The sequence below is a fragment of the Oryctolagus cuniculus genome, chromosome 7 (genome assembly GCF_964237555.1).
Source record: "Oryctolagus cuniculus chromosome 7, mOryCun1.1, whole genome shotgun sequence".
Taxonomy (NCBI): domain Eukaryota; kingdom Metazoa; phylum Chordata; class Mammalia; order Lagomorpha; family Leporidae; genus Oryctolagus; species Oryctolagus cuniculus.
Window position 1 is genome coordinate 129,596,799 of NC_091438.1, and position 25,767 is coordinate 129,622,565.

General features: G+C 55.6%; 1 protein-coding gene across 8 annotated transcripts in view; it reads right to left on the reverse strand.

Moving 5' to 3' along the window:
• SZT2 (SZT2 subunit of KICSTOR complex) overlaps positions 1-25,767 on the reverse strand; it is a 50,189-nt gene that overhangs the window by 11,013 nt on the left and 13,409 nt on the right. For 4 of the 8 annotated variants that reach the window (XR_011390751.1, XM_051856593.2, XM_051856596.2 and 1 more), the window contains exons 5-50: positions 23,297-23,428; positions 22,432-22,573; positions 21,938-22,044; positions 17,759-17,969; positions 17,423-17,593; positions 16,789-17,023; positions 16,473-16,602; positions 15,675-15,817; positions 15,272-15,424; positions 15,021-15,135; positions 14,620-14,837; positions 14,313-14,528; positions 13,877-13,955; positions 13,575-13,669; positions 13,143-13,311; positions 12,825-12,939; positions 12,598-12,729; positions 12,233-12,403; positions 11,968-12,062; positions 11,609-11,732; positions 11,350-11,517; positions 11,050-11,251; positions 10,655-10,770; positions 10,303-10,549; positions 9,345-9,486; positions 9,113-9,205; positions 8,836-8,917; positions 8,467-8,760; positions 8,188-8,329; positions 7,906-8,013; positions 7,759-7,822; positions 7,394-7,579; positions 6,886-7,053; positions 6,725-6,812; positions 6,531-6,602; positions 6,139-6,340; positions 4,950-5,049; positions 4,113-4,242; positions 2,272-2,424; positions 2,089-2,191; positions 1,895-2,000; positions 1,697-1,808; positions 951-1,069; positions 697-861; positions 364-448; positions 40-204 (exon numbers count right to left, since the gene is read on the reverse strand). Coding sequence is in view for 7 of the 8 variants with exons in the window: in XM_051856593.2 (XP_051712553.2) it covers positions 40-204; positions 364-448; positions 697-861; positions 951-1,069; positions 1,697-1,808; positions 1,895-2,000; positions 2,089-2,191; positions 2,272-2,424; positions 4,113-4,242; positions 4,950-5,049; positions 6,139-6,340; positions 6,531-6,602; positions 6,725-6,812; positions 6,886-7,053; positions 7,394-7,579; positions 7,759-7,822; positions 7,906-8,013; positions 8,188-8,329; positions 8,467-8,760; positions 8,836-8,917; positions 9,113-9,205; positions 9,345-9,486; positions 10,303-10,549; positions 10,655-10,770; positions 11,050-11,251; positions 11,350-11,517; positions 11,609-11,732; positions 11,968-12,062; positions 12,233-12,403; positions 12,598-12,729; positions 12,825-12,939; positions 13,143-13,311; positions 13,575-13,669; positions 13,877-13,955; positions 14,313-14,528; positions 14,620-14,837; positions 15,021-15,135; positions 15,272-15,424; positions 15,675-15,817; positions 16,473-16,602; positions 16,789-17,023; positions 17,423-17,593; positions 17,759-17,969; positions 21,938-22,044; positions 22,432-22,573; positions 23,297-23,428 (6,565 nt within the window). In the remaining variant the exon portion in view is untranslated. Of the gene's footprint in view, positions 1-39; positions 205-363; positions 449-696; positions 862-950; positions 1,070-1,696; positions 1,809-1,894; positions 2,001-2,088; positions 2,192-2,271; positions 2,425-4,112; positions 4,243-4,949; positions 5,050-6,138; positions 6,341-6,530; positions 6,603-6,724; positions 6,813-6,885; positions 7,054-7,393; positions 7,580-7,758; positions 7,823-7,905; positions 8,014-8,187; positions 8,330-8,466; positions 8,761-8,835; positions 8,918-9,112; positions 9,206-9,344; positions 9,487-10,302; positions 10,550-10,654; positions 10,771-11,049; positions 11,252-11,349; positions 11,518-11,608; positions 11,733-11,967; positions 12,063-12,232; positions 12,404-12,597; positions 12,730-12,824; positions 12,940-13,142; positions 13,312-13,574; positions 13,670-13,876; positions 13,956-14,312; positions 14,529-14,619; positions 14,838-15,020; positions 15,136-15,271; positions 15,425-15,674; positions 15,818-16,472; positions 16,603-16,788; positions 17,024-17,422; positions 17,594-17,758; positions 17,970-21,937; positions 22,045-22,431; positions 22,574-23,296; positions 23,429-25,767 lie in introns of those variants that run through there. The other 4 variants (XM_051856595.2, XM_008265405.4, XM_070078621.1 and 1 more) reach the window with 4 other exon arrangements.

The window sequence follows — 25,767 nt, forward strand, 5'->3', positions numbered from 1 at the left end:
CATTAACTGAACCCCCCGTCTTCTGACCAAGCTCCCCACCTGAAGAACTGTCCAGCATGACTGGACAGCGAATGACCTGGGTCAGTTGCTCAAATTCCTCCTCTCGCAGGGGGTCTGGGGGCCCCGGAGAAGAGGGAGGCCAGGATACCAGTGAGATGGGAGCGCCTCCTTCATCCACAAAGGCTAGTGTGATGCAGGCGACTCCTAGGTAGATTCCATAGAAAGGATCAAGTCTGGAGCTTGCAGACCCTTCCCCCTCCCAAGAGTCCCCTCAGCAAGGCTGGGAAAGACCCTCTCAGTCCAAAGGTGAGCAAAGGCCCTCCCACATCTAACAGTGCTGCAAGCCCACAGCCCTCACTATACCTTTGCCCCCAGTGCCCTGTCCACCAGGCTTGTTATACAGGTAGATATCCAGGTCAGGAAGGCCACCCTGTGGTGGGAGTGGGTGCTACGGAGAGAATAGCCACACAGCATTGAGACCAAGCAAAGGGAAAAATCCTTAGGGGATGGGCAGCCACGGTACACAGGGGACAGGTACATGTGGCAGCACAGGTAGGCAATAGGGGTTGAGTGTCTACAAGTCCATGGGCAATGGCACATGTGGAGGGATCTGCAGAACACAGGTCCACAGTAAGGGTGTGCATGGGCCCGAGGTCATGGGGCACCTGCACGTGGAGAGAGGTGGGGCATTCTCACTTGGAAGTGGTTCCGGCTGTTGCTGTCTGTGTACTTGGGAGAGTGCAGGAACATGAGCAGGTTCTGCCGCAAGTACCAGGACAGTGCAGGAATCCAAGGCCTGCAGGTGGCCGGTAGGGCCAGATGCAGCACCTCTGAAGGGAGACTTCCGGGAGGCTGGATGAACTGCAGAGAGAGAAGAGAGGGTCAGAGCTGGGGGCAGAGTCCAGCTGAGACAGGCTGGACACCACGGCAGAGCCTGGGCAGGAGCTGACCTCCACGTCAGCCGGCGTCAGCTTGCAGTTGCGGACTAGCATGACCGTGATGACATCCAGTGTGGCTTCATCCAGGCGCCGACGCAGAACCCGCACCAGCTCATCTGTGATCTCAGGACCTTGACACAGCCATGGTGAGAAGGCGGAGTCACTGCAGAGGATCCAGCCAACCCCATACCAGCCCTTGAACCTCTGCCTCAAACAATCCCCTGGGGGAAGTGTGAGGAGTGCCAGCTCTGGAGGGAACAGCACCAGGATCCAGTTCTGCTAGGCTACTCCCTGCAAAACTGGACAAGTTTTACATCCCAAAGCCTCAGTGCCCTTGTCCACAGAATGGGAATTATGACAGCATCGACCTCATGGTTTTTCTTGAGGATTAAAAGAGAAGTCATGTAACAGCCTTAGCCCAAGACCTGGCTACATTAAGTGAGCCCTAAGTATTTGCTGGGAACCCAGCTGCCTATCGGACATTTCAGGCTCAGCTTCTCCCAAACTGAATGCTTCACCTTCACCCTAAATCTGCCCCTGCTCTTAGGGGGAACTACTCGCTACCCACAGGGTCAGGCCAGCTCCTCCCCCTCGAGCTGCACTGCCGCAGTCTGATGCAAGTCCTCCTCCTAAACCTCACTTTCCACCCAGCTCCCACTTGCGGGAACTGGAGCCGGTGTCCCAGGGCACAGGAGCAGGAGGCTCCAAAAATCCTGGAGGATTCTGGAAAGTCACCTGGTTCCTCTCTCACCCCTTACCTGCCTGCCCGACACCATGTACCAGCAGCTGGATATGTCTGTCCACTTGGCCCACGGGACGAGTGGCATCTGGACTGCGACCAGAAGCCATATCCAGGGGAGAACGGGGACCCTACAGGAACAACTGTGGTCAGGGCTCAGCTCCATGAAGCTGGAGACAAGGGGCATGTGGGGGTATTGAGAGTGTGTGATACGTGCCGAGGCTTCCTCAGAGTAGATGGGCTCCTGGCTTCGGGACAGAGCAAGGGAGGGGGGCAGGGCATCCCCTTCCCATGGCCGGTCACTGCAGGATGTCTCCAGGAGCCTAGGAAAGAGCGGTCAGGTCTTTGGATGTGCTTCGTCCCAGGTCACCCTCAATTCAGCTTGACCCTGTCTCCCCAAAGCCTACCTACCGAAGGTAGTACACGGCCTTTGTGGCTCGCTCCTGATACACAAACATGTTCTTCCGGTTCACCACAGAGAAGGCATTGAGCACAGAGCGCAAGGCCTGGATGGCTAGGGGATGACATGGGCTCAGCAAACTCCCTTCTATACACCCTCTCACCCCAACCTGTGCTCCTGTGCAAAACACATACCCCGAGAGACCCCCATGCTGGGCCCCATCTTGAGGCGTGAATGGACTCGGATCACGGTTCCCCACACAACGTCACAGGAGAAATGGCCGGGGACAAACTGCATGGTGGCTGCCAGGTACCCTCGGGGTGCGCAGCTCTCATCGGCAGCGTAATCTGGGGGAAGGAGGAGCAGCAATTAGGACAGAACTCGCCATCCTCTGGCCTCATGGACTTCTCCCGTGGGAACTGGCCCTTGTCCTCGTTCCTCCTCACTCTGCTGGGGAAGCACAACCATTTGTGGCAACAAGACAGAGGCAGGCACAGGCACACTGTTAGGAGCAAGCTCCTAAAACAAAGGCTTTCAGAGCTACCTCCAGGGGACCTGTGGAAGGAGCAGGCATGGGGACATCCTGAGGATGATGCCCCTGAGCCTGACCCTGTCATAACGCAGGTCAGGGGCACTAACGCCTGGCTTCCTAGGGAGTTGCAACAGTAACCTCATTAAAACAAACCAAAGGGCATGGCTGCTCAGGCACACCATCAGCAGACAGGGCAGACTGTGCTGTGCTGGGGAGCACAGGCCGGCAGCCCAAGGAGCCTTGCCCAAGGGCCCACAGCCACAGTACTGCCTTGTTCAACCCTTTTCAGGTTCCAGGCTGCCGAGGAGCCTTCCAGTAGGCTGAAGCAGCAGTTCAGTCTCGGAGAAGCTGCTGTCAGGTGCCAGCAGCATACGGGATACACAGGAGTCTGCAGATTCTGCAATGCTGGTTGCTAAGGGTTTCAGGGATAAAACACGGAGCGACAAATAAGGAAGGGCCATGTCTGGGCCCTGACTAGTCTTCCGTTTCACGGCTGCTGGAGGTCACCTTGAAGTGAAAGTGCTGGGCTCTCCCAGCTCATCCTTGATCTGCAGAAGATGCCTTTGAAACCACGGCAGCCCGCTAATTACAGGGATTGAGCTTTCACAGACTCCCAGGATGTGCAGAGACAGGCACTCTCCTGGCAGATGTTAGAAGCTGTTGTGTACAGACTTGCTGAGATTTAAAAAAATACAGAGTACTCTGATTTTACTTTTAAAACAGATGGGAGACATACAAAGGAATGATGTGATTTGGCTTTTCCCAAACTGGAGAGAGGAGTCACTGGAGTGTGAGAGGGGAGAAGAAGGGCCGATGTGTCGTCACCATTTGAGTGGACCATCATGTTTCCTTGTCATGAACACAACTCCCACAGGGGTCCTGTGTCCGCCTACTGGATGGACAGCCAATCAGAAGGCCAATTCTACCAGCCCTCAGCTTGTCACCTCTGGCCCACTTGCCTTCACTGCCCAGCCAGGGGAGGCTGGTAATTTTGGGTATCAAGGCAAAGGCGTGCCTTGGGCTGACGGGTCGTGGCCTGTCTTTTCTCCCGTGTTTTCCAGCCTCTCCCTCTCTGCTGGCTCTTTCCCTCTGGAAATGAATACACTCCAGTCTCTACCTTATTTTTAACTTCCTCCCCTGCCCCTTACTCCACCTCCCTCATTTACTGCCACTTCTCTTTTCCCTCTCCCTTCACAGCCAAGCAACTGAAAGGAGCGGTGTCCTCTGCCCCACCTGCCTACCATCCTTTCACTCTTCGGCTGCACCTGGCTTCCGCTCCTCTCCCTCCACTGAAACTACCTGCAGCAAAGGCGCTGACCAGCTGGCAGCTGCCACATCCAGCGAGCCCCTTCTGTGCTACCCTCCTCGCTCTCCTTGACTTGGCGCTGGTGACCAGGTCACAGGGACTCTGGCCTGAGCTTCTCCCCAGAGCACTGGATAAAAGCAAGGGCAATGGCAGTGGTGGCAGCACCTCGAGAGGGAGGCTGCTGGGTGGGCTCTCACCGTCGCTGGGCAGCAGCACTCGCTGGCGGGAGTGGAAGGGGGTCTCGCTGCGCCACAGGTCCTCTTCGCTCTCAGCCACCAGCAGGGAGTTGCACACGTGGCTATCATGAAGGTCCTGAAGAAGCAGTCTCTGCGGGGAGGAGTGAGGTGTTGGGGCCTGAAGGACTGCCTCGTGTGGTCGTGGTGGAGGTCAGAGAGAATGCCCACTAACACTGGGGCGTCAGAGGTCAGAAAGAGCACCAGTGATCACCGAGGTCACATGGGTGGGGCCCTTGAGTCACGAAGTGCAGGGCTCTAAGAAGGGACTCAGAGAGGAATACTCGTCTCTCCTCTGTGCCAGAATCTGTTCACCACCATTCAGGCCTGAGCCTCATTCCTGCAAGATGGCTTCCTTGAAACCTCAGCTGGTCGGATCCCTGTCAATGCTGTCACAGCAGTCTCTGCTGTCCCTCTGTAGCCTTCTCCCCAGTTGTAATGAAATAGTTAGTGTGACTTAGTCGTCCGACGTCTACCTGCACCAGCCCACATAAGCTCTACAGGTGAAGGGTCCCCTGGCTAGCTGGCTATCAGGTCCCTCATGCTGGCACAGGGCAGTACGAGCCGTATCTCTGGGAGGCTGTGAGAGTAACCCACTGTGACTGGGGCTGGGCTGTGGGGAGCTGTGAGTTGGTCAGCAGCTGAGGGAGCACAGCATCCCAGAAACCGGGGAAGGTGCCCATAGCTACTGTTGGGTCTGAGATGAAACAGCAGCCTCTAAAAGTCAAGTTCCTAGAAACTCCCTCCTCGTCTGGCCTGGGTCTTCGGACCTGGATAGTCTTGTCTCCGGCTGCCCCTTACCTGGTTGACCTCCCTGCAGATCTCCCCGACTCGCCTCACCAGGAGCTGCTGCAGGTGGCGACACTCAGCACCCAGGCCCCCATCTTCCCGAATCAGGCTCCTAGGAAGGAAAGATGGCTTTGGCACAGCAGTGCAGTGAGGAGGGAGCTGTAAGCGTCATGGATCGTAGGGGAGGTCACAGGGCAGGGGCCAAGAAAAGCCATAAAACAGAAGTAGGGGTGGACAAAGGAAAGTTAGCCTGATGGGAAGCGGGATGAAGGGAATTCTTCAGGCGTGTTTCTGGAAGCTAGGTCCTGCGCTTGCTTTGCCAGCTGCCATGTGACACCACACTGAGGCTTCATCACGCAGAGGCTCTTCTTAATTTTCTGATCTTCCTTGTCACAGATGGTGGCCTTTCCTTCCCTGAGATCAGAGCAGCATTTAACCTGATGCCTACGAGTGCATCCTTGCTCGGCTATTTGCTGTGACCCTGGGCTAGTCTTCACCCCGAGCCTGAGTTTCCTCACCCTTGTTGTGAGGATGTCACCTTGCAGGACTGCTCCACAGACTGCAGGGGCCTACCCGTGTGAGACACATCAAACGCGCACAGTAGGCACTTGTCACACACCAGCTGTCACTCCTGATTTTCAGACAGCCACCTATAAAGCTGCTCTGCACTGTCCATATTCTTTTTTTTTTTTTTTGACAGGCAGAGTGGACAGTGAGAGAGAGACAGAGAGAAAGGTCTTCCTTTTTCTGTTGGTTCACCCCCCAGTGGCCTCTATGGCCAGCACGCTGCAGCCTGTGCACCGTGCTGATCAAAGCCAGGAGCCAGGTGCTTCTCCTGGTCTCCCATGCGGGTGCAGGGCCCAAGCACTTGGGCCATCCTCCACTGCACTCCCGGGTCACAGCAGAGAGACTAGAACCCGGTGTGCTGGCGCCGCAGGCAGAGGATTAGCTTATTGAGCCACAGCGCTGGCCACTGTCCACATTCTTAATGCTCAAGTAGAAGCCTAAATGTCCACCAGCATTTCAACTCCAGTAAGAAAGCTAAGTCCTGTGCTTCGCCCTAAGATGTGGGAAGTGATCTTGGAATACAAGTCAGAGCCCTACCACGTGCTCTTGTGACATTACTAGAGAGAGGTGTGGGAGGCAGCAGGGAAGAGAGGTTAACGGCAGTGCCAGGCTACAGGCCCTGGCTTCTACCCACCGTGCATGTGCATAAACATCCACCCGGTCCTGCAGGACGCGTACGATGAGCCAGAAGTCAGGCAGGCAGGGGCCAGGGAGGCCTGAGAGTGAAGACTGTGGAGGGGCTGGTCCCAGGGGAGTCCGTAGTGGGAAGGGGGCCTTCTCACCGAGGGGCTCATTGGGGCCCTCACTATCAGAGCCGCTGCTGCCACCATCATAACCTGTGACAAATGTGCCCAAGTTCGTCCTCAACCTTGGCTGGGTCTGGCTCATCTGAGCCTCTGAGCATACTAGGCTTGACAATCCCTTTTAGATGAGTCCTTTCTGATGCCCCCTGCCCTGCTTTGTCCCTCTGCAGCCCTCAGCCCGTTGCCATCATCTGAAAGTGCTCCAGCCCTTGCCCAAGCTTACCCAGGTGGTCCGAGTCCACACTGCCCTGACTGGACATGAGGCTTAGCCCCCGGCTGGGCTCAGGGTGACTTCCTGGGTAGAAAAGGGAAATGCCTGGAACTTCTCTCAATCCTGCCCAAGGCGTCCCTCCAGAAAACGGAAGCAGGGATCTATGAGGCCCTGGCCCCCAGACGGCTCCCTGGGCCTTCCCTTACCTCCCTGTGGCAGGCTGGGCAGGCTCATGAGGGGTGTGCCCTCAGGATCGTCTGGGGAGCCAGGGGCCTGGGGGCTGGCTGTCAGGGCCTGAGAAGCAGGAAGTCAGGACCAAGGCAAAGCCCCACACCCCCACCCAGCTCCATTCCCAGGTCAGACTCACCTCTCCTTCGACACCTTCAGCTCTGTCCTCATGGCTGTGCCAAGCCCAAGTTGCTGAAGGGGGCTCCCCATGGGACCCACCTGGCTGCTGGCCAGCTGCCACAAAGAAGAAGCCACTGTCAGGGTCCTCAAGGAGAACATGGCCAGGGAGGTGGAGGCGGCGGAACTCCTGGGGAGCAGGAGCCAAAGTCATGGTTGAGGCAGGAGCAGCCCTCCCCTGAGGTGGTGCCTTATCCTTCCCTCATCAGACACTTCCAACCACCCACTAGCATTCCTGTTGCTGAGGGGAAAAGGGTCAGTGCCTTGCCAAGGGCAGGCCCAGGGACAAGTTTGCACGCTGGGTTTCCTTCCACTAAGTTGGGCTGCCAGGTGTGAGGTAAGGACAATGAGGGGTTGGGGTAGGGGACGATGGTGTGAACTCTAATTAAGAGGGCCTTCTGGGTCTGCACCTGTCATCCAGGGAAGGATGGACCCCGAGGTGACCCAGAGGTGTTCTGAGGGCAGCTCACCTCCTTGAACTGTGTGAGGGAACGCTCAGGCCCGAAGACAAAACTCAGTGGCAGAGTTTGGCGAAGACAGGTGGAGCGCCCAGGAGAGCTGTGGATGTGGGCAGCTGCACGGTGCAGAGCAGGACTCCGGGGGATGCCTCCTCTTCGGAGTGCCCCCACCATCTCATCTTCCAACAGCCAGCGAATCTGTGGCCAGAGAACAACCGGGAAGTGGCTAAGGGCACTTCCCTTGCTCACTGACCAGGAGACAGCAGAAGACACTTTGCCTGATCTACTTGAGGGACACCTCACTCCAATCCCAGAATCCTACTCATCTGGTGGAAAGGCCAGGGGCTGGCACTCAGGCTGGAAGGGGAGGTTCTCACCTCACTCATGGTGGTTTCAATAGCCAGTCTGTGGGGTGTGGCCAAACTGGATAGTCCCAGGTGCCTGGGTGGAGGAAAGATTCAGATATTGTTCCCAGAAACTGAAAGTCTGAGACGCTAGGAGCTCCGAGGGAAAGAAGGAAATACCTCTCTTCCTCTGGGGGTGGCAGTGGGGGGCCCAGGCCATCGTCTGACCTTAAAGAGGATGGCTGCCCTGGGGATCGTGGGAATGAAGCACTGCTCTCAGATGTTGACCTGAACAGGGTGGAGCCAAAGTCAAAGGTCAGGAACCATCATCCTCCCAGGACCTCCTCCTCACTCCTCTCTTGGGCTCTTCAAAGTCTCCTTAGTCCTCAAGTGCCTCAGATTCCTAAATGGTCCCCCTAACCCAACAAGGCCCCAGATCCCCCACCAAACTTGCTGCCACACCGGTGATGCTGAGGGTCTGAGGCTGGGGGGAGCTCCACTTCCAGGGGCAAGGTCAGCACGAAGACGTCCAGAGTGACGCTCAGGTCCCTCAGGGGAACTCGGCCTCCAATGGGGGGGCCCTCCAGACTGGAAAGCACCTGGCCTGGGAGAGGGGAAAGTTCAGGCTCGTTGGTGCCCTGGGACAGCAGATCGCAATTCTGAGTGACACATGGTTATCCCGTAGGCTCTCCTCTACCCCTAGGCAGGCAAACAGTTTTCCCCAGACTCCCCCAGACTCACCCAGGCAGGTGGGCAGGCTGCACACAGGTACTGAGCTGTGCTGCCCACGCAGCCGCACGGAGCAGGTGAGGTGCAGGAAGAGAGGGGGCAGGTCATGCACGAGGCTGTCAGGTCCAGTGGGCGAGTCGCCCCCTAAGATACTGAAGGAATCTTCATCAGGGTTCACTGTGTCTGCATCCGACAGCGAGGTGGAATCTAGCCCAGCAGGCCCCAGGTCTGGCTCCCGGCTCTCGCGGTATTCCACCTCCAGCTCTGGGTCACTTTCAGTGACCACACAGCAGGCAGACGTGTCTCCTAATGGTGAGGTCACGTGGTCAATGGGAGAAGCTTGAAGTAGCTTCCCCCACCAAGACCCACTTGCTCACGTACCCCCTTCTTCGCCCACAAGCTCAGCCTCTGAAAACTCCAGGTCACTGACTTTTCTGTCGACAGGGTCCCGGGGGCCCTCATCCTGGAGAAATGAACAAGACAGCTTGATTCAGGGCAGGACAAGGACCCCAGCCTGGCCTCAGGGAACCAAGGTTCAAGAGTATCTGGGCAGGGGGCCGGTATTGTGGTGTAGCAGGTAAGGAGAATCTGGGAAGGCTGGGTGGGGCCTCTGGGGCTTTGGGTTGGGCACCAGGGAGCAGGGAAGAAAGCTACTCACCTCTCGCCTGCTGCACGGAGGGCAATAGAAGAAGTAGTGGGGATTGGAGGGCACGGTGCGGAAGTGGAGATGACTGATCTCCAAGAATTTCTCCTGTTGGGGTTTAGGAGGAGGCTGCATGTTGTCAGCCAGCTCTCAGCAGCACAGCCCCTCACCCACAGAAGGGGACACATGTACATCCTGACCCCTGCTCAGCCAGGACTCCACCCCGTCCTCTCACCCACGCTCCCACCTGGATGAGGCTGTGGAGGGCGTCATGCGCCTGTCCTCCGAGCTGGCAGATATCTGTCAGGGAGATCTCCGGGCCAGGGTCTGCATTGCCAGGGACACGGGCACTCTGAAACTCAGGCTCGCTTAGGTCCTCGGTCTCTATGCTGCGGGATGGGGTGGTGGAGGTGAGGGGAGGGCACAGAAGTGTTAAGAATTGGACGAGCTTGGGTCCCACCTGGGGAGCAGCCCACACCCGCCTCCTTCACAGGAAGGGTGCTTAGCACCCACGGCAAGGGCGGTGGACACGGCACCCACTTGGGCCTGACTTTTCTGTGATCACAGAAAGGGTGACTGCCAGTGTTCTGACGTGGCTCACTGGCTACAGTGACACTGTCTACCACAAATGGAGAGGACAGGTGGAGAGGCGACGTGTGGTGAGAAGAAAATGCATTCACTGGGCCCTGAAAGGTGTGGGCCTCCAGAGCTGCAGAGGGAGGCAGGCTGGCGTTCCACCCTCCAAGCCATCAGCTTCCTCCCCTCTGCTTTCTGTTCTCCCAGGGCTAATCCAACCCACGATCTAGGCACAGCTGCTGCCTGCGGGACCTTCTCCCCCTTATCACTCCTTTCAGCAGCAACTTGTTGAGTCCCTGAGGTGACCTACAGACCTGGCAGGGAGAAAAACTCACAGTATGGGCCCCGGTGACACTCACAGATTAGCCGGGGAGACTGTAACTGTTTTAAGGAGGTGCTCAGAATAAGCTTCTATCTTCAAAACTGGCCAGCGGATAGTCCCTCACCCTGACCCAGTTTATCGCTCCACACCAAAGCAGGAGGGAGAGAGAAGCCTGCCAGGCAGGCAGGGAGCCGGCAGCCAGGCATTGCTGCTTCTCTGGCACACAGCTCCTCCCTGGACTGGAAGGTCCTTCTTTAGAGGGACCTGGTCTGTGCACCCTCAGATGCCATTCCAGGACAATCCTCACCTGGACTCAGAAGCTAGGATAGCTCGTTCCCGAGGCTCGGGGCCTTCCTCGATGCTGCTGCTGAAGGGTCCCGGGCTGAGAGGACCAGGACTTGGGGGTGCGTGAGGCAGACCCCAAGTGTGGCCACACAGTGCAAGCAGGAAAGGGGTGATGTCTACTTCTTGTAGGAGCTCCTCACAGGCATCTACTGCTGTCAGCAAATCCTGGGAGGTCACACTCTGTGCTTGCTGCAGGCTCCGGAACAGTCCTGATGGAAATGGCAGAGGCCGAGGGGTCAGCCTTTGGAGTAGCTTCTCCAGCCCCCAAGCTCTCACCCCACGTCCCCTGCCTGCTCACACGCCCTCCTGCTCACCGCGGACATAGCATCGCTGAGCATGCTCCTGTAGCAAAGCACAGTGTGTGGCTGCCTCCTTGTTCCTGGGCTCCATCCAGGCTGAGGACGGGGAGGGGTGGTCCAGGAACTGAGACCTAGGAACAAGAAGGAACCAGAGAGCTTGGATAACTCTCCTGAGTGACATCTCAGACTCATCAGCCACCCCCACTCCAATGGAGTACCCAGACTCCCATCAAATGGATTCACAGCCCAGTGAATCCAACGGATTTACTGACAGAGGCCATCCAAGGAGCTGGCAGGGCATGGCTAAGAAGCTGGGTTCCTGCCCCTGACCATCCACCTGTCAGTCAACATTCATGAGTGCTTGGGACCATGCCTTGGGGAGGACACGTGTCAACATGGAGGACACTCACCGGAAGACAAGGTCTCGTGGTGCCTGAGGGGGCTGCAGGCCAACCATTTGCTCCCTTAACGCTTCCAGGGAACAGTTGTAGATGTAGACAGGACACCTGGTGCGGGGCCCGTCTGCACCTTCTGTCTGGGGAGCCTGACGCCCAGGGTAAGCCTCTGAGTCCCGACGGAAGGGTGGGCTCAGTTCTGGATCCTGAGCACTGTCTGTTGGGGGGAAAGGTGCCAATGGTCTGCAAGCCCTCGGTCTCCCATTCCCACTCCTGCTAAAGGGACGTGAGCACCAGCAGCCTCAGCAGTCTTACCGCCGCCAGCCAGGGTCACGTTCACGACGGGGACCTGGGGCTTTGTGGACCTGACTCCACTTCCTCCCAGATCTTTTGGGCTGGTGGCCCCATTCCAATCCCCAAACTTAGGCTTTATCTCCTCTTGGGAGGGTCCCTCCAGGCCACAGGCAGCCAGATGCTGGACATCTGAAGAAGAGAAGAGAGATGGAGTCAGAGCTGTCTTGAAGGCCAGTGTGTACACTTGAGGGGGCTGGCGAGGACTGTCAGCAGTTGGTACCTGAGAAGGTGGCTGGGAGAAAGGTCAGAAACACATGCTGGGGGGTCACGAGCCTTGCATAGCAGCGCCACTGAGGGGGCTGGGTGGAGATGAGAGGCCCGAGGGTTTCCGGAGGACCCAGGCTCTGTGAGATAGAAACCAGAAGTTAGCGTGATCTCAAAGGGACCATCCAAGCCCTCTGTCCCTCCTCTACCCTGTGCTGAGCATCTTTGGGACAGCTCAAAAGACAAAGGAAACAAAGAGCATCTGTCTCTGGCAGGAGGCAGTCAGCACACAGGGTGACAGAACACGGGCCCCGAGTAAGTAGTGACAGGAGGAGGGTGGTTTGACAAGGGCTCGGTGGAAGCATCAGTGCTGACCAGGGTGGGAGGAGCTGAGTCTCCAGTGGCCTGAGCACTGCACACCACTTGGTCCTTTGGTATTCCACGGCCTCCAACTGGTGGTCCCTCTGCACCTACAACGGGGACAGAGATGGAGGACGAGGGCAGGGCCAGCAGAGAGGCAGGGCTCTGAGGTGAAGAGAGAGGGAGGAGGGGGAAGCAGAATGCAAGCACAGAAACCACTGTTTCTGGTGGGGGTAAAGCTGGGCCAGTGGCTGAGATCAGGAAAAAGCGGGCAGCTCACCTGGACTGTGGCAGGTCCGCCGCAGCACCTCACTCAAGAAAGCAGCTTGGTCCGTGGGTGTCAGTGGGATCTCCCGGTCACTCAGCTCCTGCCCCAGGCAGCTGTGCAGCAGGCACAGCACCATGTCGTTGGCGGGACAGGGCCCCTCGGCGAGAGAGACACCCTCTGGCTCTGCCCGACACACACTCTGCTCAGCACTGAGAGCCTCCTGCTGCCCAGTGCCCCCAGCCCCGCCCTGACCAGCACAGCCCTCCTTCAACATCACCAGCCCCCTCCCCTACTGTTCACTCATCTGCTCCGTTCTCTGACACTCCCGGGCTCGCTGGACCTCAGGCGTGGGGTGAGCAGGTACCAAGTTCACCCACCTCTGAAAAGCAGGAGGAAGGACATCTGGATCTGCTGGCACTGGGGCAGCAACCCCATCAGGTCAAAACGGAAAGGGATCTCATGGACGCAGGAGTCTGCTGCCTGTGTCAAGCCTAGGAGGGAGGGGAGGGCTACAGGACACGCAGAGACCCAGATCACCTGTCTGTGGCTGCCTTCTCCCTATCCACTCCCCAGCTCCACCCTGTGGGTCACCTTCCCCACTGACCATCAGAGACCCTTGGCTCTGGGGGCAAAGGACCCCACTCCTTGCTCTGGCACAGCTGGATCAGGTATTCAAAACTCAGCATGGAGCCAATGCAGGCAGCATCCCGTGGATGGAGCTAGGGGACAATTTCAGAGACCACGAGTTAAGCCCTTCTAGGAGCAACCACTCCAGCCTCTGGTTCTCACAGAGGCTCAGAGTCACAGACATTCAGAAGACGGGGCTCCAGAGGGCCAGGAAGCCCACAGAATGTGTGGCTGAGGAGGGGATGGCATGCCAACCCAGAAGAGGTTGCTGGGGGAGCAGTTCTGTGTCACTCACAGCCTGAGGGATCTCAGCGTATGTTAAGTTCTGGAGGTGCTGCCAGCTTTCAGGGCCAGGTCCCACGCGCCCGTACTGCGGCTCCACCCACACCTCGGTGACCAGATTGAGTTCCGAGTCTCCCTCCAGGGCTTCCACCTCCACATCGTTGTCATCGTCTGTTGAGAAGCTAAAGGAGGGAGGTCTCTGAGCCTGGGGGAGAGGACAGTCCAGTGCACAGGCTCAGGGCAGCAGTGAGTCTCACAGAAGACAGGAAGGTGGGCAAAGAGGGCAGCCACGAGTTATACACGGCCTTTCCTGATCCAGCGTCTGAGACGGCACCCCTGCCCTGTCTTGGCACTCGCAACACCTTGGGGGCTGGGGGCCATGCCCTGAAAGGACAGCAGGAAGGCAGGGACCCGCAGAGGTGCCTCTCAGAGAGGTCATGCTCACCTGTCCTTGGTGGAGGTAGAGTGTGGGGGGAAGAGGACGTACTGGACCACACACGTGTGCTTCTCCTTAGCTGCAGCCTGCCCGGGAGGCTCATTCTGTGGGAAAAAGCAGAGCCTTGGTAAGCCCCAGCCAGCACAGAGATCTGGCCTGGCCCAGTTCAGACCCTCAGGACTCCAGTGCCTTTCCCACAGCATGAGTGATGTCTCTGGCCCTCTGGCCACGTGGTCCCTGACTCACCCAGCTCATGGGCCCGTGTCCCTGGGGTTCTGACAGACCTTGGAGGCATGCCGTGGGTCACACACCTGAATTGGAAGCTCCAGGACCATGTTGATAATTCCTTCCCCGCTGCAGGCGAAGTGGAACCCTTCAGAGAGACGGACTCTGAAGCCCCGTGAAGGTGGGGTGCAGCCAGGACAAGATGAGAGATGAAGTCACACTCAGTACAGCCTCCACTCCCAACACACCCATCCTCTGGCAGCCATCGAGGTGGCTACGTCTTACAGGGACCTTGCCCTGATCTGTGCTTCCTCAGGGCCTAACAATCCAATGAGGACCAGAGGCCAGAATAAACAGAGGGAGGGGATGGCAGAGGGTGAGAGCAGCAGCAGGAACGGCTCTGAACTTGACACTGGGGCTTACAGAGGGGAACTGTCTGGCTTAGGCTTCCTGCCATGGTCTAAACCCAGTCTATATTTGCTCTCTCCTGCCCCGCCGGCCTGGAAGGCTTGTGTGACATACTCAGTGAGGATGGACAGGAGCTGGGCGATGGCGCTGAGTGGCAGTGCAGGAGCCAGGCCTGATGGGACACTCCAGAGCCAGCGCTGATGGTAGAGGTAGCGGGACAGAGACGCCAGGCTTGAAGAGGCTGAGCGGCCCGACACCAAGGGCAGTGGCCCTGGTGGCTCCAGAGTCAGCAAGAAGGGTGCCCGGTAGTCCAACGGTAGCTTCTCATACCTGGGAAAAAGGACAACTTCCCAGCTGATCTCCACTCATACCCAGCAAGGCTGCCCACTCCCACGTGTTTCTGGGCCCCCTTTCTACCAACCTGATGAGGAGCTTGTCCAGTGGCTTATGCAGGACCACAAGGCAGGGCCGGTCAGAGAGGGCCTGCTGTGGTCCCAGCATGGGGGGTGACTTGGAGGGTGAGTTGCCCCCACTGATGCCCCCAAGGCCTTTCCGTTTCACCTTGGGTGTTGGTTCCTTGCTTTGCACGCGGTGCGGGAAACGAAGGCGTAGGATCTCTTCCCGCAAGCCTGACACGATCTGGGGGAAAATGCAGTCAGATCCTCCTGGGAGACAGGTGCACAGACACAGCGAGAGGACATTCCGCTCCAAGCCTACTTGGTCTGGGGCCTCTTGCTACTGGACATGGCCCAGTGGGGTTTGGGTAGATGGCACTAGTCTATACCCCAGAGCAGTCTGGGAGTCAGTCTGGGCCCAGCTCACCTTGTGTCGGGCCTGTGCTGGCGTGCCAATGGGAAAACCCAGGCGAAGAACCATACATGGGGCCTTGGAAATGATGCGGACCATATAGAAGGAGGAAGGAGGCTGGTCTGGGGCACTGGGGAGAAATGGAGGGTAGTGAGCAATTCTAGGTTGGGAGTAAAAGGAGGAGGAAGCAAGGGCTAGGGCTAGGGCTAGAGGAAGAGACATGGGACAAGGTAGACAGGGGATGGAAGGGACATCACTTTGCCCACCTGGAGAGCAGCTTGACATAAGAGTAGCCCTCAACCAGCACAAAGCTGCTCCAGTCTCGGAGCAGAGAGGTGAGCGAGGAGTGTGAGATCCTGCACTGGATGGTGCTGTAACGGCCGTTGCTGCCCGGCGTGTGCAAGTGCTTGGGGATGGGTCTAGATAGAGGGGTGAGCGCTAAGGTCAGCCCTCCCGGCCCCGAACTTAGGATTAAAGAACAGACCACTGCCTCTGTCCAGGCTCTGCCTGTGGTTATTGTGGCCATGGGGCAGGAAGACTACGAAAGGACCATGGTTTTTCCTCGGCCACAGTTGGTAAGGGTTCATCTGCTGCTCCCCTCCCCATCACTCCCCACCCCTTGGCCTCCGTTCCTCCACTCCACTATGGCTCCAGCCCTTGGGTACCCACGTGTCATGCTCCAGGATTAGCACCAGGCGATGCATGTGTAGCCAACGCTGCCATGAATTTGCATCCATGGACAGCACTGGCTTCCAGTAGGCAGCGAACTGGGCATGGGATGAGTCAGAACCACTGTGTTGAAGGGAGAGCACCTGGGGATGGAAGGACAGCACTATAGGAGAACCAGGGAACATCCTCAAACAGCCAACAGAACAGGGCAGACTTGCCTCAGGGAGTCAGAGACAGCAGTGCCCAGGCTGGGACAGGCAAAAACTGCGTCCAGTCTGAAGGCCAGATTAGGATGACTGAAAACTCAGTCCAGCAGGAGGAAGAACCTGCCCAGCTTATGCCACTGGCTTTGGAGGCAGTCACTGCACGATGGTAGGAGCTCAGGATGTGCTGCCTGACTCAGTGCAAGGCTGGCGGCCATGCCGTGGGTGTGAAGGAACACAACTCACAGTGGCTGGACTGGGGTTAGCCATAGGTGAAGATGGTAAGGGGACGCCAGAGTATGCTTCCTAGAGATGGGGTGAGGGGGCTGCGGTCTGCTGGATACGGCCACCCCTGCACTGCAAATCTTCACCTCGGTCATGGTGATCTGCTGAGTCAGCCTTTCTTTATGGATCCCTCTCCCCAGGGCCTTAGGGGCAGACGGAAGAGATGCTCCCCTGGCTAAAGTTTAGGCTTCTGGTCTGGGTGCCTCCCACTTGAGGTTAGAATAAAGAGAAGATGGTTCTGGGCTCCAGAGCTGCGCCCATCCAGCCCAGCAAGGCACAAGTGGGGCTCCTGAGCAGCGAAGCCACTCACCGGGGTGGTGGAGCCGGGAGGGATGTAGAAGAGCGGCACTCCGCTCTTGGTGCTGTCGGGAAGCGTGAAATGCTCCGGCACAGAGGAGAAAGACTGCAGGTGTGCCAGCATCTGGTCCGTCTGGTTAATGCTGTAGATCGAGGGCCAGGCCTGAGCCACATCCACACTTCTGGGTGCAGATGACAGGCAACTCAAGGGGACAAGGGACCCTGGACACAGCCTGGTGCTCTGGGTGGCTCTCCCCTGCTCCCAGCTTCCCAAGTTCATCCCACCACACAACAAAGAAGTTATCACTCTAAATAAGGACCTCACTCACCTCTGCAGTGTGTTCCAGAAACGGCGGATAACATGGGTCCGATACAGTGAGCGAATGGGCTGCCTCAGTGCGCAGGATACATCATGCAAGATGTCATAGCCACCTTCCATGGTCACTTCCACCCGTGTTCCTCGAGGGCCCTCAGGCTCCAGGGGCCAGGGTGCCATAGCCACATACTCAATGCGCATGTTGTGTTTCCATAGCAACACCAGCTTCACCTCCAGCTGGGACCCCCCTTCAGGGTCAGAAGGAGGGCCAGTTATGGGAAGAAGGCATAGGATTCCTATCTGAGACCCCTACCTATTTCACACAACTCAAGATTGGCCAGAGGCCTCAAGACGCAGAACCTGGCAACTGACACAAAGTAGAAGTTTGCAAGAGTTATCTGCAAACAAAGCCAAGTCCAGGACCCCATACCACCCTCAGCTAGTTCACCTCCACAAAAGGAGATAGAATTGAAAAGTCACCAGCCTGAGGGCAATTCAAAACCCACCTGTCTCAAACAACAGCAGAGCCTTTCACTGTGACATGCTTTCACATGTTGATACATGCATGTCCCCAGCTTTGCTCGGCAGGACCTCACACATAAATCCTCTGAGATCTATGGGATTACTGCAGGGTTGGAGACCCTTACCTTTGGCCAGCGTAACCTCTCGGACGCTGTAGCCCTCTCGAAGCCGTACAGACACGGTGCTGACCAGGTCAGCTGGCACCTCCTTCTCAGTGTGCTTCTTCCGGCGCAAGGCCAACGCAGGGTTGCTGCTTGCAGAGACCAGGTGCTCATTAAACAGGCGGTGCTGAGAGCCTAGGAGGGCAGTGAGGATGGGGAGAGGGCCATCCTGAAATCACTGAGACCCGTGCCAGAGCAGACAGACCCTGACACACTTCCAGTACTGCAGGGACCCAAACTCTGGACCAATTCCCGTGGAACCTTGGGGCCCACTGAGAGTGCCCCCAGCCTGCCTCTCACCACAGTAGTATTCAGGGTTCAGTGCTTCCCCACTGCGCAGGAAGGAGTAGAGGAGGAATGCCCGGTGGTACACAGTCAGGCCCAGGTTCCCTGGCTCAGGCTCAGGACAAGTAGACAGGTAGGAGCCAAATGTTGCCATTGCGATGAACTTCATCAATTCTACGTTGGGCACGTGGCCAAAACTGCAGTCATAAGAGTAAACTCCTCCCACCTGAAGAAAGTGAACAATCAGAGATCTGGCTCCACCAAAGGCACACAAGGAGGAAGAACAACAGAAAAGGAGGAGACTAGGCTGGGTGGGTGCTCCCACTGCCCACTCACAGAGTAGGCAGTGGACGCACACTCTCCCAGGACAGACCCCAGCTCTGTACCTTTCCTTCCTGGTCTCTTCTGTCTGAAGCCCACGCCATCTGGCAACACCATCCTCTGCCCTTCCTCCATAACAGCAAATATCATCGCCCCTCCCCCACCCCACTACAGGTCTTGGCAGCCAGCTCATTGGCTTCTGCTGTCATCTTGAGAGAGTTCAGTGTGGCTCTAGAGAAGTGTTTCTCAAACTTTAGGGGGCATACAGAACACCCAGGGATTTCTGTTTAAATTCTTGGCTGTGGCTTGGGATTCTGCATCTCAAATAAGCACTCTGATGATGCCAAGGCCAAGGTTGTCAAACAGAAGTTGGCAAACCACATATAACCTGCAGACTAAATCTCCCATCACCTGTTTTTGTCAATAAGGTTTTACTGGAACACAGTCACCTGATCCATTTCAGGCTGGCTGTGGCTGCTCTCATGCCACACAGCAGAGCTAAGCAGCCGTGGCACAGCGAATGGCCCACAGGCTCACATAGGTGCTAGCTGATCTCTGTTTGCAAACCTGCCCTGGGCGATTCCTTGCACTCCTCTCTGGACTCTCAGTTCCCTAACTCCCTCGATTCCACTCATCTGCATGTCGGCTACATGCGGGCCCTCGCTTCACCTGGAACGCACTCATTTTTGTGATTTCAAACTGCCACGTCCGATGCTGGTTGTGGGGTCTCCCACGTTATCCCTTCCCATTCCTCCACCCTCCTGATGCTCTTCTTTGACGTCACAGCCAGCAGCCTCGGCCCTCTCCATGTCGCCCTCACCTTCCTTTCTGAACCCTGCCTGAGCCCTGTGCCAGGCATTTTCATAAGCACCAGTCTCAGAAACCCGAACCTCTTTTCTCTGCATCTACTCCCAGACCCCAGCTAGGATCACCACCCACTTGGCCAGTGGTGCCCAAATGGAGAAAACTGGACAGCTGTGTAGGCTGGCCCCACATCAGAACTTGAGCCTCAGCTGAGCGAGTCCTTCAGGACTGACCTGGTTCCCAGCTCTGACCGCCCTTCCTTGCAGCACTCATCTTCACCTTTTTCTTCAGAGAGAAGCCAGAGGCATTTGGAAAAATCTAGTTATATAGGGGCCAGCGCTGTGGTGTAGCGGGAAAAGACACCGCCTGAACTGCCGGCATCCCATAGGGGCACCAGTTCAAGTCCCAGCTGCTCTACTTCCGATCCAGCTCTCTGCTGTGGTCTGAAAAAGCAGTAGAAGATGGCCCAAGTCCTTGGGTCCCTGCACCCGCTTGGGAAATCCAAAGAAGCTCCTGGCTCCTGGCTTTGGATTGCTCTGGCCATTGTGGCCAATTGGGGAGTAAACCAGTGGATGGAAGACCTCTCTCTCTCTCTCTCTGCCTCTCTTTCTCTCTCTGTGTAACTCTGACTTTCAAATAAATCTTAAAAAAAAAAAAATCTAGTTATATCTTCACTGCTACCTTCCACTCACAAAGACAAGACACTGCCTACTCCAAAAGGCCCCCTCCCCCACCCCCATTTCTGGAGCCCTCTTGTCAACTTAAGGACCTTCCTCTAGCAGACTACCCTTCCTCCACAAGTTGTCAAACTGCTAGTCTCCAGCTTAAAACAAACAAAACTAAACAGAACAAACACCCCTCCTTCCACCCTGTACTCTCTGGCTACGATTCTCTCTCTTACTCCCCACTTGGTTTCAAGAGCCAAATTTCTTGTGTCAACAGTTTTCTCTCCTTCCTTCTCTTCAATCCACTCTGAACCCCACTACAATCATTTCCCTCCGCACTTCTTCAGAGCCTATGACCTCCAAGTCACCAAGTCCAAAGGGCACTTGTCATTCCTCTCCTTACTTGATCTCTCTGCCACACTTCACAACGTTAGTTACTCCTTTCTTCTAAAAACTCTGACTTCTCTAACAATAGAATCTCTTAAAAAAAAAAAAAAAAGATATATTTGTTTATTTGAAAGGCAGAGTGACAGAGAAAGAGAAACAGAGGTCTTGCATCGGCTGGTTCACTCCTCAAATGGCCCCTATGGCCAGGGCCAGTTCAGGCTGAAGCCACGAGATTGGAACTCCATTTGAGTGTCACGAGGGTTGCAGTGGCTCTGGCACTTGGGCCATCTGTTGCTGCTGTCCCAGGCACACCAGCAGGGAGCTGGATTGGAACTGGAGCATCCCAAGTGGTGACCCAACCCACTGCACCACAACACCACCCAAATCTCTTGATTCTTTTCCATCTATTTCTCTTCATTCCTTGCTGGGCCCTCTTCCTAGGAAAGACCTTAAAACACTGGCATACCCCAAAGTTCTTCTGGGACACTCTCTCTCAAGTTATCTTCTAGAGCCTGGCAAATCCCAAATCCCTCTCAACCAGTGAGGTCTCCTGACCATCCGGGTCCACACACATAGCTGCTGACTGCTACAAATAGCAGCCTTTTATGAAGTAACTGCACCACGCTAAGTACCTTAAAAAGGTGTCTTAAAATACCTTAAATCATCTCACCCAGCGAATTCGACCTGGAGATGAAGTGATGTGCCCAGTGTCACACAGCTAACGGGATGGGGGGGGGGGGGGGCAGGATTCAGATGAGGCAGGCCTCGCTCCAAAGGTGACGTTCTTAATTGCTATACCAGGTCGAACCATGGCCCCTTGGATGCAGCATGCACATTCTGTTCTCACCCTACCCCGGCTGCCTCTCTTCCTGTTTGCTCTGCCTGCCTCTACACCATCACTGAAGTCAGAAACCTTGGAGACCTCCTTAAACCTCCTTCTCCCTTACCCATCCACCCTCTCTCTCCATCCTGCTGAACATCATCATCAGTCATGCTAACTCCACCTCCTGGTTTTCTCAATGATTTTACCCAAAGGTACACCCTGAACCTGTCACCTGGCCACTGTGATGAACTGTCCCCAGTCCTGCCCTTCACCCTGCAGGAGTGACCCTGTGAGACATTAACCTGACTAGTGACTTTCCTCCCAGGAGCATGCATCCATGTCACCCACAGGATGGTGCTCAAGCCCCTTCACTGAAGAGAATGGCTCTTTGTGCTCTGGTCTGTGCTTTCCCTCCCAGCTTTGTTCCCACAGCTCTCTGCCCCTACCCTTCAGTCCATCAATCCAAATTAGCTGCTTTTTCCGGAATATGTTTCCTCCCTCCTCACTTAGGTTAATTTCTTTTTTTTTTTTTTTTTTTTTTTGACAGGCAGAGTTAGACAGTGAGAGAGAGAGATAGAGAGAAAGGTCTTCCTTCCGCTGGTTCATCCCCCAAATGGCCGCCACGGCCAGTGCTGTGCTGATCCGAAGCCAGGAGCCAGGTGCTTCCTCCTGGTCTCCCCTGCGGGTGCAGGGCCCAAGCACTTGGGCCATCCTCCGCTGCCCTCCTGGGCCACAGCAGAGAGCTGGACTGGAAGAGGAGCAACTGGGACAGAATCCGGCGCCCCAACCGGGACTAGAACCCAGGGTGCCGGCGCCGCAGGCAGAGGATTAGCCAACTGAGCCGCGGCACTGGCCTCACTTAGGTTAATTTGAGTTGGGTTTTCTGACCCTTGCAGGAAAAACTACAAATAATGACTAATCTGATGGGGGAGGGGGGTGGGACTAGAACTGACTCAGATTTCCAAATTCTGCATCCCCTTTTACTGTCACATGCTACCCCCTGCCCCACGACTAAGGAAAGAAGACAGAAACCAGTCCTCTGCCACCACTGCCACCTGTCCTGCCCTAGACACAACACCACAGGGTAAGTACCTCATCAGTTTACCTAAGAAATTGTTGCCTACAAGACAGTAACTGGCCGTACCCAACTCCAGGAGATACCGTCCTTCCCGCCCCGCCTTCCTGGGGCCTCACCTGCACAAAGGAACAAGCCACAGTGCCGCTGCGCAGCTGGTTCAGCAGCGTCTCACAGACTGCGACATCGGGGACACTGGTCACCCCATCTGTGATCACGATGATACCTGGGGCAGGAAGAAAACCCTCAGACCCAGAGACACCAGACAGGCCAAAGTCACAGGGAAGCACCCACCTGACAGCACTCTGAGGACCTCAGTGTCTGCCCTGCAAGGGATTTTACAGGCCCTAAGCACCTTTCCTTCTCTGCCTCCCTCCAGCTTTCTCCTTGAGTGCAAGATCACCATCTCCTCCAAGTAACATCCTCGGCACTCTACTACTTTCCACCTGGTCCCTGGTGGCTGTCAGGGCAGTGGACGCTCGAGATACGTGCTAATGCAGACTGACAGTTTACAAACAAGGAAACAAATCCTTTCCCCTGGAGTCCCTCCCTTTGCTGATATCCCCACCCTTCCCAAATCCCTGGTTCCCCATCCGACATTCCTTCTACTGACCTGCACTAGAGTTTGAGGGCAGTAACTGCAGCGCCAAGATGCCCTGACGAATCATACTGACCAGTCCGAGATCAGCGGTCACCATGGAGACGCCCACCTTCCGGCCCAGGGGTTCCCCTGAGTCTGGAGATCGGTCCTCGGCCTGGCCCCAAGTTATAGAATAGACAGGATGAGACAGAGAACGTTGCTGCAAAACCAGAATTTATAGCCCAGTGCTGGCAGGCTAGACAGACCTCGTCCTGTGAGGACCCTGACCCCAGCACTAGGCAGCTGAGTCCTGATTCTGCTCCCTCTCCTGTGGGTGCTCAGACGCCGATGCTGAGGCAGGGAATCTGGCACCGGGGACAGGGCTTTCCAACTTTTGCCAATCAGGGCCCTGTTCTATTATTTTTCTAACACTGTTATGAAATACTTTATACGTCAGACAAAAGACATTATCAGTCTCAGGCCACAGAGCTGCAATCCACCTGGCTACTTCTGGGGTCTCCAGTGATGAGACACGTAAGACTAGTAAGGCCAAGGAGCTTTATCAGTGACGGTACAAAATACTACCTAGAGATCAAGGCCACCCACGATCACCTTCTCAGATCCACTTGAGGAGAGGAGCTAAGACAGAGCATGCACTTGCGTTCACATTTTCCTTGGACAAATCTGGGGACAGGGTTGGGACTCTGAGTATCTCGTTTCAGCAGGGAGACTGCTGTGAGCACTCACTAGTGTGTCCGGCCTGTGCTCACTCTGCTCCTGGCTCTTAGCCCCTTTCTGCCCTCTGTCCCATGTCTATCTGGCTTCTTCTCCTCTCTGTTCTCTGTCCTTAGCGTCTCCTCTCCCTAGGTGGCCTGGGCCCACTTTCTCTCCCACATACCTGGCTCTGGGGATCATACTGCTGCTGTAGCATGGTGGCCACCTTATCTTCAAAGAGGCAGAGCTGCTCGTACACCTGCTGCAGGAACACCTCCCGCTGAGACGGGTCCAAAAGGCAGCCCTGCACCAGCACCTGAGAGACACAGGGAAAGAGCACAACATGACGGTCGGGTGGGACTGGACCTCTGACATCTGCGTTGGTTCTCCATTGCTCCTCTAGACACTCCTGCCTGCTGGGATCTAAGGCACAATTCCACAACCAGTTCCCCTCATCAGGCCACTTACTCCATCAGTCTTCAGCCCAGGGGCCTCAGTCATCAATCACCTTAATCTGAGCTCCCAATTTCTCTCTGCTATGGGACTCCACGTTGGGCTTCCTTAAACCCCCAACATGGGGGCGCCATAAGACCTTCAACTCCTTCCATCTTGGGTTTCAGGATGCAGACTGTCCCACATCTGCCAGGAAAAGCCTGTTTTATTCTAACTCATGCTTTTTTAAAGATTTATTTATTTTTATCTGAAAAACAGAGTCACAGAAAGGCAGAGGTGCAGAGAGAATCTTTCATTTGCTGGTTCATTCCCCAAATAGCTGCAATGGCCAGGTCTGGGCCAGACCACAGCCAGGAGCCAGATTTATTATGGTCTCCCATTGCAGTGAAAGGGCCCAAGCACTTGGGCCATCTTCTGCTGCTTTCTCAGGCACATTAGCAGGGAGCTGGATTGGAAGTGGAGAAGTTGAGACTTGAACCAACGTCCATATGGGATGCTGGGTGCTACATGCTGGGGCTTAACCCACTGTGCAACAGTGCCAGTCCAGACTCACGCTTTTTCACACTTTTGATTTCGAAGCATTCAGAGACCAGTTTGGATTTTTCTCATTTTTAAGCTCACAATCCTCTTCTTGTTCTCCCCATGAACACACATTCCTGCCCCTACTTAGCAACATAGAAAAATGCCCATATGGGGCCAGCATTGCGGTATAGTGGGTAAAGCCTACAATGCTGGCATCCCAATTAGACTCCCTGCTGCTCCACTGCCAATCCAACTTTCTGCTAATGGCCTGTGAAAAACAGAAGAGGATGGCCCAAGTGTCTGGGCCCCTGATGCCCACCTGGGAGACCTGAATAAAACTTCTGGCTCTTTGCTTGAACCTGGCCCAGACCTGGCCATTGTGGCTATATGGGGAGTGAACCAGCAGATGGAGGAGCACTCTCTCTCTCTCTCTAGGTCTTTTAAATACATTTTTAAAAGAAAGCAAGCAAGAAGGATGCCCATATCATACATTCAAAAAGCAGGACAACAAACTGTCAGGAATGGGCCTGAAGGCTCTCCCTCTCTCTCTGGATGAAGGGATAGTGGTAAAGGGACTAGAAGCGAATTCCATGCAATGTTATATGGGTGAGTTTTGCTTTTCTTTGCATCTTAACTGTCTTTTTCTTTTAAGATTCGTTCATTTATTTGAAAGGCAGAGTTATATAAAGAGAGGGCTAGACAGAGGGAGATCTTTCATCTGCTCCCCAAACAGTTCCAATGCCTAGGTCAAAGCCTGGAGCCTGGAACTACACCTGAGTCTCCCAAGTGCGTAGTAGGGGTACAAGTACTTGGACCATCTTCCACTGCTTTCCCTTGCATATTAGCAGGGAGCTGGATCGAAATGGAGCAGCCGAATTTGAACTGGTGCCCATTTGGGATTATAGCATTGCCGCAGTGGCTTAACCTGCTGCACACAATGCAGCTCCTTAGTTTTCTTTTGAAATCTCGTACAATGGACATGTATTACAAATGTGGCATAGCATTATTCAGAGCAGAAGGACACATCTTGAGGGAGCTAAAGAGGAAATGAAGAGGCTGGCTGCGGAGCGACACATGGCCCTGGAGTCTTCCCGGACTGAATCTTCTTCCCACACAGCTGCCGTGCTTGTTCAGGCCTCATCCTCTCTGCCTCTTCTCCCCATATCCAGGTTTTGTTCCCCGATCTGTCCTCCACAGTGACCATGGTCCTCCCAGTGCACAAACCTGATCCTGTTACTGTCCAGGCACACTTTCTACAGTTTCCCATTACTCATGGCTAACTGCATTGTTTTCTGTGTGGTAGGCATGGTTCTAAGCGTTTGACATGTATTAATTCAATCAGCATATAGTACAGGTACTTGTTAATACCCTCATGTGGAGAAGAGAGACATGCACAGAGGTTAAGTAACTGTCAATAAGTGGCACGGCCAGGAAACAAACACGGGCTGCGGTTCTAGATCCAGGGCTCTTACCCAGGTGGCTGAGCTCCCCTAGAGACTAGATACGAAGTCCTGAGCATGAGATTCAGGGCCTTTCGTAACTAGCCCCCACTTAGGTCTCCAGGCTCCTCTTCACCACTGCCTCCCCAGGCTCAGAACTCGACTCTGTCAAACCTGAACAAAACCCCTGTGGCAGAGCGTGCAAGGTTCACAGCTCCATGCCTTTGCTTTAGCCGTACTC